Consider the following 20489-nt stretch of genomic DNA (forward strand, 5'->3'; position numbering starts at 1 on the left):
TTCCTACGACCGCGCCACCGATGGCCGCCATCTTAGTTTTGTTTCAAAGCTGGGCCATTTCCGCGCTACCTGCTACTACTAACTAATGCGAAATATTTTTCAATCGTCCGCATTTCGCTGTTTTTTGAGGCCTCTACAACGACCTCGAATGGCTGGCGCGCGCACTTCAAAAGCGATTTTCTCAGCTTCGTGTTTCTTACCAACATGACTACCCTTACAGAAGTTTTGATCTGTTTTTTAACGCCATTTAAGTTATTTTAAACTGTTGAATTCAGAAAGTACTTGTCCGTGCAGCTATGCTATTTTTGTTTGGTTGAGTCACACATTTCATGTTTTGTGAACCATAATGTCAGCTAACTATTCGACATAATTATGTATGTTTGGACAAAATTTAACATTTATATAAGGTAATATACTACAACAACAATATAATTAGCATTGCTCTGAATAGCAGGTCTTTAGCGACAGCCCAATTCAAATAAAAACGTAAATATTTAGAAAGTGCCTTAACGACCCGTAAGAATTTAAGCAAACGAGTTATTTTCTGTACTATGAAAACTAACTCAGACATACTGAAATAATTATATTCTTGAAAACAGGAAGAAGAAACATATAAACACCTAATTTTACTCCGATAACTTTAATAATAAAAATCGTCGATACGTTCCAGCGTTTTACATATACGTCGACGGCTTTCTAATCCTTTGCTGGGCACATACTTCCGAATACAACGCGGTTTTAATGTAGTATATGATCAGGCCTCAGGAGATCACGTAACCGGAATTATATTGTGCCCATTAAGTCGACATTTACGAATGTATTAGGTGCCTCGCTGAAAGTGGTCATTATTTCCTTCGTACTATTGTGACCATCAGAAAAACTTAAAACGCCCTGTGCATATTAGTGTGCGGAGATCTGCTTCAAGCTAATCTTGCACAGAAAAAATGCTCAGCTTCGAAAGCAGCGCAAATCAAATAGTAAGATGAAAGATATTCAAACGGAAGCGGAAGATCACAATCAAGCCTCATACTAAAACCATTTACGAAAGGCTCAAGCCTACGGCGGCCATAGGAAGGGCTGAAAGCCGCATTTCTCTGCGTGCATATGACACCTACTAGCCTTCTCCACGTACCGGTGTGTGAATCCAACGCTAGAAGCTACCACGTGCTCTAAGCGATACCACGCCAGATATGCATTGTGCTAGGCTGTTCGCGCTGTGTTTTCGTTTAATGTTGTTACGTTGGGTTGTTGCGAGTACGCATCATGAGTCAAGCTCGGGGATATGAGCATTAGTAATCAGCGTGCTTGAGGGCATCTGACCATTACCACGCACCGAAAAGACGAGACCAAGAAAAGCTGCGTCTATTTCCGCCTTCTTCCTCGCATGCTATATTCCTACATATCTGCCAGCGCTGTATAGTTAGCGCTTTCTGTGTGTTTCCTTGCGTTCCTGTCCCTTTGCCTAAGCGCGGAGTTCTAAGGTGCACCAATAAGCTCATACGTTCATGAGAAAGGTGTCTGCATTAGTTCCTTAGGCTGACGCTATCAGGACCGGTATACAAAGAAAGCATCGTTTTGTCACGCATCATGTGCTCAGAAAAAAAAAAAAGAGAAACGCAGGCACCTAAACACCTAAACGTGCACACGATAATCAGTGAGCGATAGCTAAAAATTCAAGAAAGGCGGACCCAGTGCGCAGACCTAATTACATTGCATTGTGTGGCGCAAGTAGATTGAATTGACAGGCGGGCACGGGCCTCAACGCAGAAATAGCAAGAAATTTCTCATCTAGGAAGCAGGAAGGTGAGCTAATTTGTTTTTATTCTTCTGATTTCGCCCATTACGACCCGGCCATTTTTGCTCATATTAATCATTGTTACTCGCGCGCCTGACACGCGCGTCTAACGGAAAGTTCACATGTTAGAGATAACTACGAAGCAAGAATTCAACGTCAAAAACAACGAACTACCAAAAAGAAAAAAGCAACGCTGCGGTGCAGTGCACTAATTGGCAGCTGCTTAATACCACATTTTTTCAATGTCACAAAATATTCGCCACTACTAAAACACATTTCTTTAGCACCCAGTCGGCACTGATTTGACAGTAACGCAGAGGGGTCCTCTTACCGTTAAAAAGAGGTAGCATCCGCACGCAGTCAGCGAAATGGCTGTGTTGAACCTCATGCGGAGATACTGAAACGAAATTTGTGTGCACTTTAGTTATAAATTTTGATAGCAATTTGGAAAGCAACGAACATGTCAAAGCGACCTTCTTCCGTAATATTTTTTTCTTCATAGATTGAATTCACACGAACATTGCCTTGCGCCCCGAACTACAAATAATCACTGAGGAAATTTCTCATAGACTGCGCAAGAAAGCGTAAAAAACACCGCATTTTTTTCTTGAAAAGTACGCTTAAAAGGGCAACATTGACGACAGCGACATGATGGTATTTAAGAAAGCGCCGGGCTTAAGTCAGGTATTAGAGAACGAAGAAAAGCAGAATAAAAAAAGGCACTACGCCACTAGTGGGCGAAATTTCTGGATTTAAAGAAGGGTTGGTTACGTGTTAGTGTAATGTTTAGAGGAATCTGCCAAAGCGGAGTTGACTCTTAACAAGGCAGTATTGCTAATCCTATCCAGCCAAGAGACACAATACGGCTTCAAAACAAGCCTATACAGCTTTCGCAGAAACTGGGTAGTTGAAAAATTGGCCCTTGTCCGAGGACCGAGTCCGGGATCATTGCCTCTCCGGGGCAGTTGCTCTGACAGTTAAGCTCACCAGGACGGTTATCAGATGATAGCGCGCGACCCAATCGATCAGCAACTCGAAGTGTGATTCCCCTCAACATTTGACTTATTCCACTCCCACTTTGAGTTTTCGTCTTCAAATTGATTGGGCCAGCAAGACGAGTGCGTGTGAAATAACCAAGCTCGCTCACACAGTCACGATACAGATCACGCACTGTGAGATTGACGCTTTGGAGAAAACACCCAATAAATATTGGTCCTCTATCGTTAACCGCAGGAAAAAAACAGACAGAAGGTGCGTCCAGCTTCGTGGAAAGATGTCATGTTGGGAACCATTTCTAAAGTTTGCAACCAGTGACGCGCGCATAGCTTCAACCCATCGCGTTACTCGAGCTTCCAAGCTTCTGCGCGCAAGGATCGCGCGCACAGAGGCTTTTTTGCCATTGAGAGCTTATCTTACACACGCGGTAGTTAAAACAGTGTAAGCACTAGAATTTTAATCGCGAGTTATGGGATCGGTAACTCTTTTTGGGGCATTTAAACACTGATAATATATCTTATATTGCGCACAGTATTTTTCCCCGCAGTCAGAGCAGGCACAAACAAGGTACCTGTGCGGAGTCTTATCTAACATTCATATTGAACTTTTGTTTTTCAATGTGGCGCGTGTACCTGAATGCGACAGCTGCGCCGCTCTTGACATAGCGTCCCTTTTGACTGAAGGCACTGACCATGTTGATGCTAAGGTTTGAAAGTAATTGGTACAGCTCATGGGAGACTGACAGAAGCACGTGATTTTTGTTTTCGAAGATAAAAATAACGCTCGCTGCGCAACGGCATTTTGCTTCTTGCTCTAGTATCATTTCACCAGCGGTGCGATACAAGTTCAAGTTTTATTTTTCTCCCCCCCCCCCCCCCCATTATTTTGTATTTACTTTCAAATTCCTACCATACCGCTCAATCCGACACTTGTGCTGTTGTGGTATTCCTTTTTCTTAACAAACGTGTAAAAGGCTAAGAAACCTACAGAAAAGATTATTTCTCTCCTCTGTCCCCAGCGTGTGCCCACCTCTAAGCGGTCTGAAGAGGCGTTTTATTTCTTTTCATCCCAATAAACAGTAGAAAATTACTTCCGCAAAATGAACCAAGAAATGCATAATGGTGTACACGAGCTTTTTTGTGTATTCGCTTCGTGGTCAGCAAAATGGCATTCACTGGAAACGGGCCTTAGCCACGTAAAATTTAGTAAAGCGTAAAAAGGCAAGCATGCTTGAACATTTAATGTTAACCCCCGCTGGTGAAAGTAGCGCAGCCCGCTAGACTAGTAACTGTCCAGTTTTCTCTACGACGCCCATACATAATTTATATCTTACTCCTTTCTGCGTTACTTGGAACACCACAATGCCTCGGGAAGGCTGAAACAACTCTAGGAAATCCCTTGAAGTATACAGGAATCTCGGCAGTCTTCCGATGCAGGCAGGCAAATCTGGCGACGGATATTAAGCGCGTCAAAAAATTTTTTCCTAGAAACTGAGCGTGAAAAGCAGCTCATTTTAGATCAACGCAAAGAATTTCAAAGTACGCTTGGCTTCCCCGATCACATCAGCCACAGTAATTTTCTGGAGATTTCAGTCGTCGACTTGCCAAAGATCTTTCCTAACACAGCCCAGAACATTTAAACAAAAATTCATCCGTTCCTTTCCTTCAAGGCGTTCCTCGGAAAGTTTTGCAACAGTTCTACGGTAAATAAGATGACCTCAGCGTTGTATGCCATTTTTATTCATCCCAACAATATTTTCATGTTTGTTTTATCACAAGTCGTGCGAGTCAGGTCATTTTTATGTATAACAAAATATTTGCGTATGTCCGCGCATAACAAAATGCGGTTCTCACATTAAAGAGGGTAAAGGTTTAAAACAAAGCACATTTAGTACATGCGCGGCGCCTACTTCTGTAGCCCTTTTTGTTGCATACAATCACGGATTCAAGCATCCTCTAACCTACCACCAATGCCATCCTAATTTGTATGGAAACGCATGCAAAAAAAATTGGTGGTGGTTTAGACCTGGCTAAACCTGGAGTGACGCAATAGCTACAGCTGGCTGAGTGCAATTTGGTCACGTGACAAACCACGTGACGAACCACGTGATCAGCCACGGCGCCGCGCCGCCGGCAGCTGCTCCGCACTACGTGACCAACCACGTGACAGCGTTGCAGCACAACCACAGGGTGGCGGCGCAGCCACAGGGTGTCGCGCCGCCACGCTGAAGGCTCGAAAAGCTACCGTAATGTAGCTCTCGCTACAATAGCAGCGTAGTATTTTCATTGGAGTGGTACTCTTGGTGCGAGTACTTACACACGCCTGTTACTGGATTGCGTTCAATCGCACTGTTTAGAGTTCCGGAATCAGAAGACCTTTTTAATGGCGAATTTCACAGAACGAATGAATGAATAAAATATTTAATAAGAAAGGCATATTTCATCGATTCCAGGCTAATTAAGCTCTCGAAAGTGGCTAGAGTCTAGGCAAATAAAATTTTGTCAGTGATCTGTACCCAAGAGTGTTTCTTATTTCCCACTGGCTCATGCCGTGATATCAAACCATGCAAACAGCGAGTCCACTAAGTATTTCAAGAAATGTCTGACATGACACTCGCACAACGTCGCCACATGTCACAATGCGCGTGTTACTCAAATGAAGGCCATGCACCACGTGCTTGGTGCATGTTTGTGTGTGTTGAGCGCTTTCTTTTGTGTTTGTTTAACAACTGTAAATGTCCTCTCATGTGGGAAAATATTGCTGTAGCATGACTTATAAACAATCTATACTGATTACGGACACCTGTGATTCGCATGCACCACCAATCACGGAAAGGCGCCGAGGCGTCACACGAAAAACAAGCCTTGACCCTCTGCCATCAGCGAGTGCAAAAGTCAAGGACACACGTTCCGTGTTCCGCCAGAATCGTGCGGCGGCAAACATAAAGAGAAGTCAAATCAGACATGTCCCTGCTCACATCAACTTATTCCGTTCCGAGAAAACGTTTTCCAATAATTGTTTAGTAGAGATTAGTAATAGGCCGTCACAAGCACCCTTTGGCACGCATGCTAACGCGACAGAGAAACCAAGTGATCATGGGCACGATAAAAGCCGCCTACTAGAGGTCGCCACATAGTGTCAGCCTTTCTCACGTAGGCGTCCTATCTTATTCACCGCTCTCGTTCAAAACTGCAAATTCACTCCTCCAAATAGTAATACATTTCATTATGTTATATAAGCCATGTATGTTTAAGGAATTCATTAATTTTTTAAAGCGCTTTCCAAGGGTCGGGTACATGGTCGCGTAAGAAGGGACAAAACGCCTCCAAAACATACCGCGTTCAACATCATTTTAAAGTTGGTTTGAAAGGACGCCTAAAATGATTTACTACTTACTACTTACCAGAACTTACCAAACATACCAAACTACTTACCAAAACTTACCAAAAAAGTACTTTATTATAAGAATAAGAAAACGAATATTTGTATCATGCGCCTAAATTATTGTAATCTATATTTTTCTTAATTATAAACGGACGCATATTATTTTTTTTAGTAATGTTGTATTGACTCGTCTCTATAGTGCTCACTCCGTCTTGCATTACCCGGAAGGCCACTTAGCACACGAAACAAACTCCATGCAGAAAGCTTTTCCAGTGCCGGGAGGCAGCGGTATCGACTTAGTGTTGTCATCGTGTTGCCTTTTGCACGCCTGGTCGCATTTCGTTGGGTTTATCATGGTAAAGCTCGTGAGCGCACTTTGAGAACGTTGAGAATAACTGCTGCTGTGTGCGTGCATACGCAGTCGCTCCAACCATGGTGCGTTAGCGCTTGACCCTCCGGAGATGTCGGGGCATGTAGTGGCGTGTTCTGTGGATGCAAACCTGTGCGACCAGTGTCTCGCGGCGTCGCTTTTGCAGTTGGCCCTGAACGTGAGGTTTTATTACCCTCACGACGCGTATCGCATTCCGTAGAACTTTCTGTGCGTTCTTTTCGCTGCGCGTTTAGGTTACTGCGTAGCATTACCGCACCAACCTTAGTTCAAAGTGACGGAGTAGTTATTATTGGTGGATTGGTATGTATATTTAAACGTTCAAGTAACTCTCAGTTTGTATCCCTAATGTAGTCGAGTTAAAAGGGCCTGCCACAGACGGAGTAATATTTTGCGGTCTGTTTGTCACGCTTTAATGGCCGATGTCACTGAAGCTGCGATTAATTGTTGAGCAAGATGCTCATAACTACGAAGACGAGACGGATCTGAATATAGTTTGTAGCAATCTAGGCTTTCGCTCTTGCGCGAGCAGAAGTATCCTGTTCCCCTTAGGTGTTCGCGTTTTCACTCACGCCAACTTCTATCAGCATCAAATCCAACGCGTATAGTAAAACAATTAAACCGCGCTCAGCACGCCGAGATCTTAGCTGAAGGAAATTTAACTCTAGGACATTTCGTTCTCACTTCCCAGGCACGATAACATCTCTTTGTGAGTAGCTACGAAGCCGGTTTGAATTTCCTGTCATTCAAATGCGTGTCCGCGTGTTCGCGCTCGCATTTCAGCTATCCTTTCATGTTCCATTTGACGTTGATGGAACGTGGCTTGTTCGCAAGTGCTATTATCATTTTATAGTTTCACCTCCTTCCGTTCGCGTACGCTACAACCAAGTCATGTTACTATCACAAGGGTATACGTGTGATGACTCCACGACAGTCAAATGGATAGTGCTCACCTTACTACAGTCAGAGATTTCATATATCTTTTTATGTCACGGCGTGTATGTAATAGTGAATTAAAAAAAAGCACGGCTTTCGATGCAATACATCTTCTATTGGCATCACTCATTTGTGTCCTTGTCGAATTCACTAAAGCTCTGTATTCACTTGCATAGCCCTGTAGCATTCATTTTAAGGCTCGATTTGCCCAGGGAGGCACGTCCATAAGTAAGCCACAGAATGCTTTTACTGGCGGGCGACGACAGGCAACAACGACGGAGCCAGCACGATGCTCTCGGTTACAATCAACCTAGTTCAACACCATCACCTATGAGTGATCTTGACAATCAAAATTCCTTTAAAGTTAAACCGACTCAAGAGGTAGAGTGCCAGTTATTTGCCCACTTGTTCGAGCACCATATTGATTTTGCGTCGTTGTTCGCCCACTGTTTTTTCGTATGTCTCGTGCCTCGCTCAGTAATCACGCTGGTGTCTACAGGACTTGCGCTACTAGTTGTTCCACCTTGCGCTTTCCATACAACTGAGTACTGATCAAACTGACAGCTTTTTCTCGGAGTAGAATAATTTCTTTGTTTATGGTGAATTTAGCACTCCTGATATCAAAAAGAAATTGATCAGTTCGGCACGGCATCAAATGCCGTGTCGAACTCAGTAATTAATACTTTTTAAAACAATCAGCATTGCAGCACGTCTTCCGCCATTTTCACGCGGAGAAATTTTGCCACTAGTTAGGGATGAATTTTTCTGTTTCCAGCATTATGTGCATCTTTGAAACAGAAATTCGTTCGACGATTATTTGGGTGTTTATCTGAAAAACCATGGTATTTCAATGTTGACGTTTCCAATCATTTGGACATTTCGTACGGAGTTTTGAACATGCTTGTTGAAAAGTAGCTGCTCGAGCTTTAATCTGGAAAAAAAGTAAATTGCTTCCCTTGAGGTCTGGGTATATGGTGGAAAAGGGTTCAAAATACATTGAGCATTAAGAAGTGTTGGTGGACTACATGATCATTAGCCATCACGATGTGAACAGCGCGGTCTGAGGAACACATAGCGCTGCTTATTCCTGCATGCAGCACCAACTCTGTAGAACTTGCAACCTTTTGGCTATCTTCCGGGTTTTATTTTTCGAGTCTTAAAATTCCGAACGGTGCAGGCTGCAAGCTTGAATATATGCGCTACTTAGGCAACAAAACACAAGTGAACAAAACGACGCACACCACAAGCGCAATAAAGATTATGAACGAATAAGCTAATATTTCTAATTACTACTAATAAGGCTAAAATCATGCCTAGAGTTCTGGGACAAAGATTTTACATATTGAAGTATTATAAGGTACTGCTATGGAAATAAAGAAAATAATGGTTCATTATTCCGCGAGTAGTAGCAAAATCTTTCTTTTCAAGTTTCTCCATCGCCTGCATAGAGCAATTAAGAACGCCATGTAGAAAACCACTGGGGAACGTTTTTTACGATAGCAAAATTGTGAATAGCAAAAAAAAAAATGCGAGAATTCCGAGACGAGATCTGCGGATATAGTCAACTCTTACAATATAGGGAGAAGTTGCGTCCGTAAACCGTTTCCAGTTCAAAAATGCTTTTGTACAGAATTGCTCAAAAGGAGGGGTTAGTATGTGTATAAGGGGTCAGAATATGTTCGTCCTCGGGGAATTCAACGTTTGTGTACCCAAATCATCAGGCCGAACTTTTCTCCTTCACCTCTGTCGAGTACTTATCTGAAGTCCTTCTATCACCTCTATCACTGCTATCACCTCGAGCGTGACACGAGCTGCGGGCTTGTCATAACATATCGTGAAATATGACCTTGCACGCTGCAACGGCAGCCACAAATAAGCATTGAGTTTGATAGAATACTGGAAGCAAAAATGAGAACCAGTGGATGAAAACAAAGCGGTATACCCAATTAGTACGGATGAATTCATTCATGTAGGAGTTTCTTTGAAAAAGTGAAACATATAAAGGTCAGAAGCAATTTTGGCGCGCTGAAAGCCAGCAATTTTGTTTTCGTTGCTATAAAGCGGTAAATATAATGTTATATATGAACAGCAAGCTGTACTCTAACTACACCAACATTGCGCCTTAAGAATAAATAGGTTGTGCTGCTAGACCTTTCAAATTCATGACATTTTGCTTTTACAGTAAAGCGAGCTTTTGGGCGAGTTGGTTCTTTCTCTTAGGCATAGTAGCAGCGCAAAAAAACACACGCAAGAGAAGAATAGACACCAAGAGACACGCACAGACGCTGCACTCAACTGATTTTATTCCAAGCTATCAAAGTGGAATATACAGGCTGCGTCGCGCATGCGCGTTAAGAGAACGAAAGAAGGCGCGCCATCACAGCATCCTGATCATACATCTTATCTTGCAGCACAAAAAAGGGCACGTTCCGAACTATGCAGCAGAATTGACGTATCGCTAATACAATCACTGCCCCATTTCTTTATATGGAAGGCTTCCAAAGCTCACGTGCGGTCTGGTCTTTACCTCTGCAAATGACCATAGTACTTTCAAAATGAGGCGAACACTTGCAAGAACTGCAGTGCGGAACTAAGCGCACGTGCTCACTGTTCTGTAAATTTAGTTGGTACTCCCTGAATCGATCGTTCAGGCATCTGCCTGTTTGGCCTACATAGGCTTTCCCGCAAGACAACGATACCTCGTAAACCACTCCTGTTTGCCAACGCACGCATGGCCAGGCATGCTTTTTTCCGCAAACTTTTTTTGCGGATTCCTTGCCGGAGATACGAGGGCATAGCTTAGATTGTTTTTCCGGAGCGGTATCCCAGAGGCATCCCAACGAGAGGCATCCCAAACCTGCCCGCGACCTTCTTCAGGTTGCCGAAATTTTATGCGGGTAGGGGACAACTTCCGGTCGCACGCTCCTTTCATCTTCCCTCGTCTTCAGGCTCTTCGTGTGCTTCTTCACTCTTTTTAACGAGGGTTTCGGCAACCGCCGTCACGACCGACTGAGGGTACCCAGACGTTACGAATCTTTCCAACTGACTATTAAAGCTGCTTGCCATTTCGTGTTCGCACGATTTCTCCAGTGCTGATTCTAGGCAGTGGTTTACAATGCTGCGTTTTACTACCTTTTAATGAGCGGAATCATAGAGTAGGAGCTGTTTTTGTACACGTGGAACATACGCCCAACACACAAGTTCCTCACCAAACTTGACACGTGTGTCTAAAAACTGAACGGCCTTTTGCTTCGGTAACTCGCAAGGGAACGTCAGTCCCTTCCCATGCTTTTTGAAAGCGTCTAAAATGTTATTAATAGTACCGCAGTAGTGTGAAGGGCTCTGCTTGTCCAAATTGATCAAAAAATCGTCAACGTATCGGTACACTTTTGTGACTTCGTCCAGGCTAAAAACAAAAGATAAAATCTGGTCAATGCTGGCTAAAATATCTCGCTTAAAATGGGTGCAACGCATGACCTAATGCAAATTCCTTTGGTGTGCAAGTAGTGCTTGTCATTAAAAGCGATAAAAGTACTTTGGTGGTAAAATGCTAAAAGCATCAAAAAATTGTCAACAGACATGCCAGCTAAATTCTGAAAACCTCCCCTTGACGACCAAAGCTGCAGCAGCCATTTCATCACTGAAGGCGCACCATGAACGAAAAGAAATAAATAAACAAATTAGGTACTGTAATGATTTCAAACACGCGGCGGCGCGAACAGTTCAGCTTCGCTGGCCTGTGCATCAGCGCCCTATGCAGTGGTGAAGTACAACACACTCTCGCCCAGTACATAAGCAGGCGTACGCTGTACGCCTGCTTATTCAACTAAAACTACTAACTGAACTAAAAATACTAACTAATATCAACTAAAACTACTAACTAATATCGTCGCCAGACATGACTCAGCAAAGCAAAACCATTTCCCAACCAGGCTAAACACGTCCTTTCGCACGTCTATTCGGTTTAACTACGTGAAAACCCTCCCACTTTCTTAATGCAGGAGTTTCCAGGCGAATGCAGTAGTTTTCACGCGAACAGAGACCAAGAAATTGATTGATTAGCGTGTTATATAATCTAAGATGGGAAGAACGCCTTACCTCGAACACTGACGTTATCCGCAGGCTGTAGAACACCGGGAGGAACAGACAGGCGACGAGGGGTGCCACCGCGATGGTGTTGAGGCCATTCCAAATGAGGTGAAAGCCGTACGCGTAGAAGTGTCCCGTGAAGCCTACCAGACCGGTGGAAGAGATCAGACTGGCCACAACCGACGCGGCCAGTGGAAACGCGCGCAGGGCTCTGCTTCCGAGGAACACCTCGGCCGAGGTGTCCGCCGAGCGAGCCTTCCTCCGTAGGGAGAAGTACAGGCCCAGCCCAAAGTTCAGAGCCATCAATGTGCCGAACACCGCGTACTCGGCGACCCGGGTCATGTTCGCTGGGCTGGTTGCTAGGCTGCGCGGAAAGCTTGGAGGCTCCTGTGAAGAAACCGAAAGAGCGCCACACTCCCGTGAGGATTTCTTTAAACGGATCCGCGCCGGGCGCCAACGCCAAAGCGACTGCTCTGTTCCTCTCTAATCCTCTGGATGGCGACACATCGCCGGCTGGCTGGAAGCGCCAGGTGCCTCGCGTTGACGACGCACTGTATCGCCGTAAGGCGAGCTGAGAGTGTGTCCAAGTTTCGCGGTCGTCGCGATTCTTCGACTGAGCACGCCTTTGCGCGACAGGTTTCCGGAGGTTACTGCGCGCGAGGCAGACTGGGATAGAAAGGAACCTGCGCAATCTTTCCGACATCCGCGAAACGCGATCGGTGAGCAAGAGAGGGACCGTGAGGGGAGAGGTATGACCGGTCACCTGACGGTCTTAATCGGTTTAGGCTCCACGTGTTGCTGACTTTAATTACGGCTTGCGCTTGCCACAGCTTGAATTCTCCCTCATCCCCCTTACTTTCCTCCTCGAAGCTGTAGGTGACTTTCTCTTCGTGTTTTCTCCTGCGCGAAAAATAAATTGCCAGCATGTCGGAAAAGCGTGAAAAGCTGGTTCGAGTAATTGTGTGTGGACTTTTTTTAGCGGAAAGTTTGAACTGAGATCTCGCGTACTTTGGCAGCTGGCATTCTCTGTGAGGCAGAGACGCAATGACCAGCGCCTGATCTATCAGCCTTTTTTGCAGGTGATGCTGAAACTGAAAACAGCATAGTAAACAACACTTTGAGTGCTTTCGAAGTGTTTGTAACCGGCAATTCGTTACAGAAATTGCTGTCTATGTATGTAATATATTACCAACTGCGTGTCGCAACCTGCTGCAAGATGCAGTGCAGGACTCTGAGTATCAAGATTGCCAGTCACTGAACTCGACTTCCCATCCACAGCTGCTTTCATTTATTTTGCGAAGGCTCACTTCGGCTCACGCCCCGACTAGAACTTTTAAATTTTTCAAAATGAACAGCCTTAATGGGCAATTTCTCAACAGTCTTCAGTGCATACAATGCATGTTACTGACTTAAGAGATAGCTCGGAGCTAGCAACACAGTAGTTGACGGCGCAAGTATACAGGTTCAGTTATATGCATAGAAATGCCCAACATTGGTTTCTTCCGCATAATAGCTTTAGTGTAACGAACTAGCCATGAAAGGCTGAATGGTGGGCCAGTTGGTATGACATGTCGAAGAATAATTTTTACCAGCCGAAAAAAGACGAGGCACAAAAGGAGAACCCACACAGGACAAGGCTGGACTACTAACAAGACTACTAACTAGCCATGGTAACACATAATGGTTCTGTCGCCCCCGTGTGGGATGTCACGAGCGATAAAGTCGTTAAAGGGACAGCATATCCTGGGGGCAACTATGAATATTTTCGGTGAAAAGCGAATGACGACATCGACGCCTCCGGTGAATCTATCCTGAGTGTTGTGAACTGAATTCTGTTAAGTTCTGTTTCATATTTCTTTTTATTATTCTTTTTACTGCTTACCGCGAAAAAACTACCAATGTCACCAACTTCACGATGCGAAAGTACCAGCGCCGGGGCGCCTTTAGCCTCAGAGAGTAAATCTTATTCAACCCTCAAGAAACATTACCCACCAGCCATCTCCCTACCACACCACAGGGTGGCTGTCCCTTCACCCGCCAAAATTCGACACTCCAGAACCTCCACCCAAAAACAACCCACGGACGTCTACTTTCGACAAGGCCTCCGCCCACTAAAAGCCCGCGCGACAGTGGAACGAAAAAGTGACGGCGAAATAGAATACAAATAAGACGCAGTAGGAAAGTCTGCTGTCAACGTAGCTAACCAGCCAGCAACCTCCCCAAAACATCCACATAGCCAGAGGGCCGCCACTCACCCACCGTCAACCTCTGCCACCAACCTCCGCCGTCCAGAAAAATACTGCCACGTGTGGGAAGCCTTAGTTTAGATTAAAAGCACTCAGTCGAGCAAAAGCATCCAAGTAACCATCGAAGGTAAACACATCTGCTTTCTGAGAACTTTCGCGTCAGGTTTCATACAAATCCTGTCAATTTTTTTAACAGTGTCAATGTACATCCTGATTGACAATGATGGACGACCTGTCTGATGTAACAGCTTCGAGCAATTCGAATGGGAGCACTTCGTTCGCATTCAAGAAACATAATCACTTTTCGTCGGTGTCAAAGTAAAAAGAAGCGGAAGTATAGGTCATGGATCCAGATAGACGCTGCCTGAAAGAATGTATGCTTCTTATGTTTAGAAATCATGAGCTATTTTCATTATTAGTATGTGCTTGCTTTCATGATGTATATTAGTGCATGCTGTTCTATTGAATGCTCCCGCTGATGCACGTGACTTGCTAGGGTGTTTTTCCTTTACACAAGAAGCGCACTGCCTACGGTTTTCCGCACATTGCCGCACTCAAGAGATTGGAATAATCTCCCATGGAAATCTATCGTGGCACACGAGGTCTCTATAACAGCTGTATTGTGAGATCCACACACAGCTGTCAGTGACAAGACTCACAAACTTCCAGTCTTGGTGTCGTAATCTTAGGCTGACGCCTCATATAAGAATGGGTGCGTCAGAATGCCTTATACCTGAATTTGAGAAATCATCGCCAATGATCGCCTAGCTTTATGGCTGCTAATCAGGAATTATCTGTAACTGCGCCTCTCTCCCGTTGCCTGTTTCTTTACAGCTCTATCGGTGGAATACATTGAACAATGAGTCTCACTCTCTCTATTGTTGTACCTGTCGCTGAGCTTTTGTAGCTAAAGCTTCGTTTTTTTTTTTCGGATCACAAAATAATTTTTTTCGCAATTTCTCACGAAGATGCGCTGCACAGACGCGTTAGTTTATCTATGTGCTGTAAAAAAGCCACCCCACCACTAAAGACGCAGTGCGGACAGAGGTCTCCAACCGTTTCTATGAGTATTCACCAGCGATGAGGCCTACGAAAACGACACCGAACTGTGTTGCATGCAAAGCTTAGTCTCTCTCTCTCTTTCGTAACTTGGGCAGATGAGCCACAGGAATAAAATGCACCCTTCTATTCTTCCTTCTTTCCTTGAGTGCCCTCTTGAGCGTGGCCAAATGAAGCCAAAGCTGAGCTGTAAATGCACACTCCGCCACAAACTGTCAGCCGACCTTTAACGCAGACGTGCACTGCGAATCTCCTGAACACGTGCTAATTCCTGGAATACGAAAAAGGAAGTCCCCGCCTGCTCGTCTAGAGCAGCTCACTCTACACTCCGTTTCATAATTCAGGTGCAAAGCTGTGAAAGGTACGGATGTAGTCCGCACGACAAAAAAAAAATGAAGCGTGTTACTACGCGCTTGTTCTGTGCCCGAGTGGTCTATGACACGAGTAAGCGACAGCGTGTTGTCAGCAGCAACCAAGCATTTATTAGAGGATGTGTCCTGTTGTAAGTCTAGAGGCAAAGCATTTGCTATGTTTCGGTCACCACAAGGAACGCACTACTTTTTGGTCGCGGATGCTGGTAGCGAAAACAAGAGCCCTAGATTTGACAGTGTTGCACCTGTTGTATAGAACGGAGTATATAGTGTACTCCATCTATAGATGTTGGAATATCGGGATCGTCTAAACGGACGCGTCAATAACGCCAACCGCGTCGACTCGACAGCGGCAAGTGTTACACTTGTTGCAGACACTGCTCACCAATACAGTTTACACGATTAAACGACATAAATTTGCTGCCGATCTTGACGTGAACAGAGAAGCAGTATTACTTACCCCTCCTGTAGAATACCACACATGACGACGTGGGTAAACAAATCAATAAATTTAAATTAACCTCTGGGGAGACTCCTGATCGCCAAGGCACTAAGGATGAAAGGTATGTACTATCTGATTCGAAGGAAGCACTGGAGCGCTTTCTGCGCCTGGGTGCACCTCAGCATCAATGTCACTGATATTAATGTCACTGTCACTGTCACTGATATCAATGTCACTGATATGCTGAGCCTGAGCATACCCTCTTCCCGAAGTTCCCGGTAAACTGCGGGATGCAAGGAAACAAGCGTGCTGACGAAGGAAAGGCCACTCGTAGTTATCTCCAACCATCAGTGTTTGTGTTTAGTACAGCGCATACCACCTGCCTTCATTCCAGTTTTAGGCAGCCTGCGCGGTGGCTCAGTGGTTATGGCATTCGGCTGCTGGCCCGAAAGACGCAGGCTCGATCCCGGCCGCTGCGGTCGAACTGTGCGTTGTACTGTGCGTTGTCGGTGCACGTTAAAGAACCTTAGCAGCTCTAAATTATCCGGGGGCCTCCACTATGGTGTCCGTCACAGTCTGAATCGCACTGGGACGTTAAACCCCCATAAACCAAACCAAACCATATTTCTATCTTTATGCGCAGTGCGACGGCGATGCACTGGGATCAAGAAAGCATTCGACACGGCCGCCTACAAAGACTGGATGTTGACACGACGTTTAAAATTCTCCTTCGCATTTATCAAACCACGCTAACCGTCTGCATAGACGTAGTATAAAGGAGGCTAACAGTCATCGAAACGAAGCCGAAACATAGACATCCGTGTGGCGTGGATTTCACGCGTGACAACTATGAGAACTGTGCCTTATGACACAGCCCTGAGTCAGTAGATCATATTATCGTTGTTTGGCTTTGCACGCGTGCGAAGGAGTGGTGGTGGCCGCATTTCTGACGCGCTTTGACGCCAGGCCCTTCGAAGCGCACTTAATCTTAAGGACTTGGAAGATTCTGCAGGCAGTTCGGGCGTTACTTCGGTGTTCAAGCAGCACGTGCCAAGAGTCGTGGCGGTGGTCAGACAAGGTGGTGACGTGCTTGTGTATATTCGCACTTCTGTACACATCATCATCAATTATACATCTGTTTCCTCCTTTTTCACACTGATGAGTATATGAGGTCGAAGATTCATCTCTTGGGCCGACCTCTCCGCTTTTCCTCGTCAACAGAAATCTTCCTATATGTTTATTTGCCCAGTTTTATTTTTCCTTTTCTTACCCACGCAACGGCATTGGCTTTGAATAATAACAAATAACAATTATAGCAAAACAGTTATCGCCACGAAGGCCGAAGGTTAATCAGAGAAATTATTTTAATCATCGAATCACCACTTCACTTCATCGGCTATTCGCCGAGGCACGTTGGTGAAAAGCGAAACAGCTACAAAAAAGTTAGCTGCTGAATAGGTAGATCTTGCGTAACAAACCATTTCCTATTCGTTTTGCGAAGCATCGCTATTAAGGTGTCATAACCTTGCCCCTGAGTGCCCCCCGGCCGCAACTTTCTCGTTCCAGGTCAAACAGAGCGTGACCGCAATTAGTAAGCGCATGCATAATGCGCATACTTAAGCCCTACGTGAGGTCCCCGTCTGCGGATAGTAAACAGATGCTCTCCGTTGACATGTCTTGTTTCAATGCCGGATAGGTTGGACTAGCTCAGCCGTCAATTTCGTTCAGCAGCTCCTGATTAAAGAACCAGAAACATACAGTTTTTGGTGTTCGCTTTTTGTCCCTTGAAAGACACCTACGAGACTGGTTATTATGAAAATGAACTGAAAACACCAGTGCGCAGCGGGAATAGTGAACAGTAACAAACTAGATGAGATTTTGTATACTGGCAGTTTTGGTCTCGATGAGTGCCAGAGCTGAAGTCAACCATGACGTCACGGTCGACCGGCTGACCTAAGTATACTCACAGTCCCGCGAAGCTTTCTGTTGAGGAGACTTCTCTGTAACGCTATTGGAGACCTTCATATGCTGCTTGCGGCTGCCGTGCTACGAAAGTCTAAGCGCTGTATGTTTGATGGTCATTTTCGATGGCTATTGCGCTTTTGTGCGCTAAGGTAATTAAATTTGTGTGCGTGGGACTATGTCGAGCACATGTGACCTGTCAGCAGGCCGTTCTGGTTGCAGAGGCGCGATCGAGAAAGTCCTGCCGCGGTGACACTGAGCTGCCGAGGAAAACGAAAAAGAAAATAACGTGGCAAGAAATGGCTTCAGAGGCAACAACAAGAAGAAATGGGTGGCCCCACGTCCACCTCAGTGCATTAGTGTGCTTCTGAAAAGCATTTCCCATTCTCACACTTCAAAATAGTCGACACTGGCGCCCTTCTGCGAACATAGCGAGCCCGCAGGATTAAAGAGTCTGATTTCGGCTGTTGTGGAGAGCGAATCGACAAGTTTTAGCGAATGCCAATGGCGATCTAAAGTAGTTCCGGTAACACTGACCTGAAATTAACGATTGCTTAAGTTGCAGTACTAGCGTACAATGAGCGAGAAGCGCCAACGTGGCCCCATTTGTCGAGCAACATTGAAAGGGGCCGGCAGCTGTCGTTGGCGTAACTTGTCGACAACAAATTACGCCATTTTAATCGATGCAAACTGTCGCTTAACGCACCTCTGGATGAAGCGATTGAAAATAAACCATTGTTGATATCAAGAAAGCAGATGCAGTTAGGAGAACAGTCGCCGCGGTGACTCAGTGGTTATGGCACTCGGCTGCTGACCCAAAAGACGCGGGGTCGATCCCGGCCGCGATGGTCGAATTTCTATAAAGGCGAAATTCTAGAGGCCCGTGTATTGTGCGATGTCAGTGCACGTTAAAGAACGCCAGGTGGTCGAAATTTCCGGAGCCCTTCACTACAGCGTCCCTCATAGCTTGAGTCGCTTTGGGACGTTAAGCCCCATAAACCACAAACAGTTAACGGAAGAAACCCGGCAATAAAACGTTTCCCAGACGTGCGTCTGCATCCATCGGCGCTGCTTGCAGATTCGTCCTAGTGTGCAAAGCAGGTAAAGCGGCTACCAGCTCAGGAGACCTATCTATACTCAACATAGAAAGAGCTTTGCGTGCGTTTTACGTTGCGTAAACGAGAAGTAACTATTTGTACACAAAGCCGTTTCAACGACAGTAGCCCTGCGCTGCGGTTGTCCACGTCGGGGCATTCCTGGAGGAATAACGCAGGCACTAGGTACATGCTGAACTGTGTAATATTACGTTGAAGGACTCGCTTCGCGAACACGCCAGATATTTATTAAACAAGCAGCAGTAAAATGGCAGGCAGCTGATATTGAAATCAACGCCACGGGAGGCTGACCAGTCGCCCAGGGAGGCCTTCCGCGGTGCGGAGTGAAAATGACAACAGCTATTTGCTGACGCGTACAGCGAGACACCGTACCTGTCTGTTGCCGCCCAACTGCTCCGATCTCGACGACCGCCATCGACACCCCAGTACGCCGACCACCGGAGCGTCACTGTCGTCAGCGTATAGTGTTACAAGTGCAAAGACAACGCACAAAATGCATTTTTCGACGTTTTGCCGACCAAGGCCGGTGTAGTGTGACCGCGCTTTTAGCGCAGCTATCATGCGCCGTTTGCTTTCTAAAGCAAGGGCTGACTATGGACTGCGATGATGTTTTCGCTTGCGCACTGCGCTTTTTGCGTTTTGCGAGTGCAAGCAGGAGACAAGCAAGTGGCCTTGTGCCTCGTTTAATGGGTGTTCAGTGTGCCCTAGCTTTCATGCAATGAACTTCATCCCTGCAACGTTATTATGTTGTGCAGTTCGTTTTATGGCAAACGTCTGCTCCTGAAAGGCATTCGTATGTCATTAACGTCATCCTCGTCAAGGAGCAAATTCGGTTTGAAAGCTAAATACTAGAGCCGAGGCGGTGGCTGAGTGGCTACTGCGCTCGGCTGCTGATCCGAAATACGCGGGTTCGATACCGGCCGCGGCGTCGAATTTCGATGGAGGCGAAATTCTAGAGGCCTGTCTACTGTGCGACGCCAGTGTACGTTAAAGAACGCCAGGTGGTCGAAAATTTCCGGAGCCCTTCACTACGGCGCCCCTCATTGCCGGAGTAAATTTGGGAAGTTAAAATCCTCCCATGAACTGTACGCTGAATAGTAGAATGACGCTGCGGTGGAGTAGTTTCCGGCAGAATTAGGAAGGCTAATCCCACCTGCAGCTTACAACTCAGCTCAACTCATAAGAATAATCGAGGAAAATTCTGAAATTTTGGATGCATATACGACCCGAAATATAACGGAGTCCTGGTCCCTGCGGCGGCTCGATGCACTTTTACAAACGGTGGCGCCTCTAGAGGTCAGCGCTGACCATATATGAAACTCCGGCGGTAGTTTCGTAAGCACAAGAGATTCAAGGACTCTACCTTAACTTATTCCTGATGATGTCGGCGTCCCCGTCAAGCAAAGTAGATGTTTCAGTTGGTTGGAGCATATTCATGGTGGGAAACAGCGGAAACTAGACGTAACAAACAAGAGAAAAATGACAGCACAAGCGCTGACTCGCCACTAAAGGTTTAACCTTCAGTTGCGAGTCAGCGCTAGTGAGTCTTCTTTCTCTTGCGTTTTGCTTCTAGTTCGCGCTCCTTTTCACAATGCATAGTCATCGTCAAGCACTTATTTTTGCTGCAAACAACAACTGTGTTCGGTGATGTCACAACAAGGGGGGGTTAGTGCATTCTGACGTCACTCGACGCGGGTGGAAATGCC

General features: G+C 45.6%; 1 protein-coding gene across 5 annotated transcripts in view; it reads right to left on the reverse strand.

Annotated features, from left to right (window-relative positions):
- Positions 1–20489, reverse strand: part of LOC144099483 (sodium-coupled monocarboxylate transporter 2-like) — a 162483-nt gene that overhangs the window by 27428 nt on the left and 114566 nt on the right. For all 5 annotated transcript variants that reach the window (XM_077632818.1, XM_077632815.1, XM_077632817.1 and 2 more), the window contains 2 exons: positions 11598–11975; positions 2127–2192 (listed from right to left, as the gene is read on the reverse strand). In XM_077632818.1, the coding sequence (XP_077488944.1) occupies positions 2127–2192; positions 11598–11930 (399 nt within the window). In that variant the 5' untranslated portion in view covers positions 11931–11975. The remainder of the gene's footprint in view (positions 1–2126; positions 2193–11597; positions 11976–20489) is intronic.

Source organism: Amblyomma americanum, chromosome 7 (assembly GCF_052857255.1).
Source record: "Amblyomma americanum isolate KBUSLIRL-KWMA chromosome 7, ASM5285725v1, whole genome shotgun sequence".
NCBI lineage: Eukaryota > Metazoa > Arthropoda > Arachnida > Ixodida > Ixodidae > Amblyomma > Amblyomma americanum.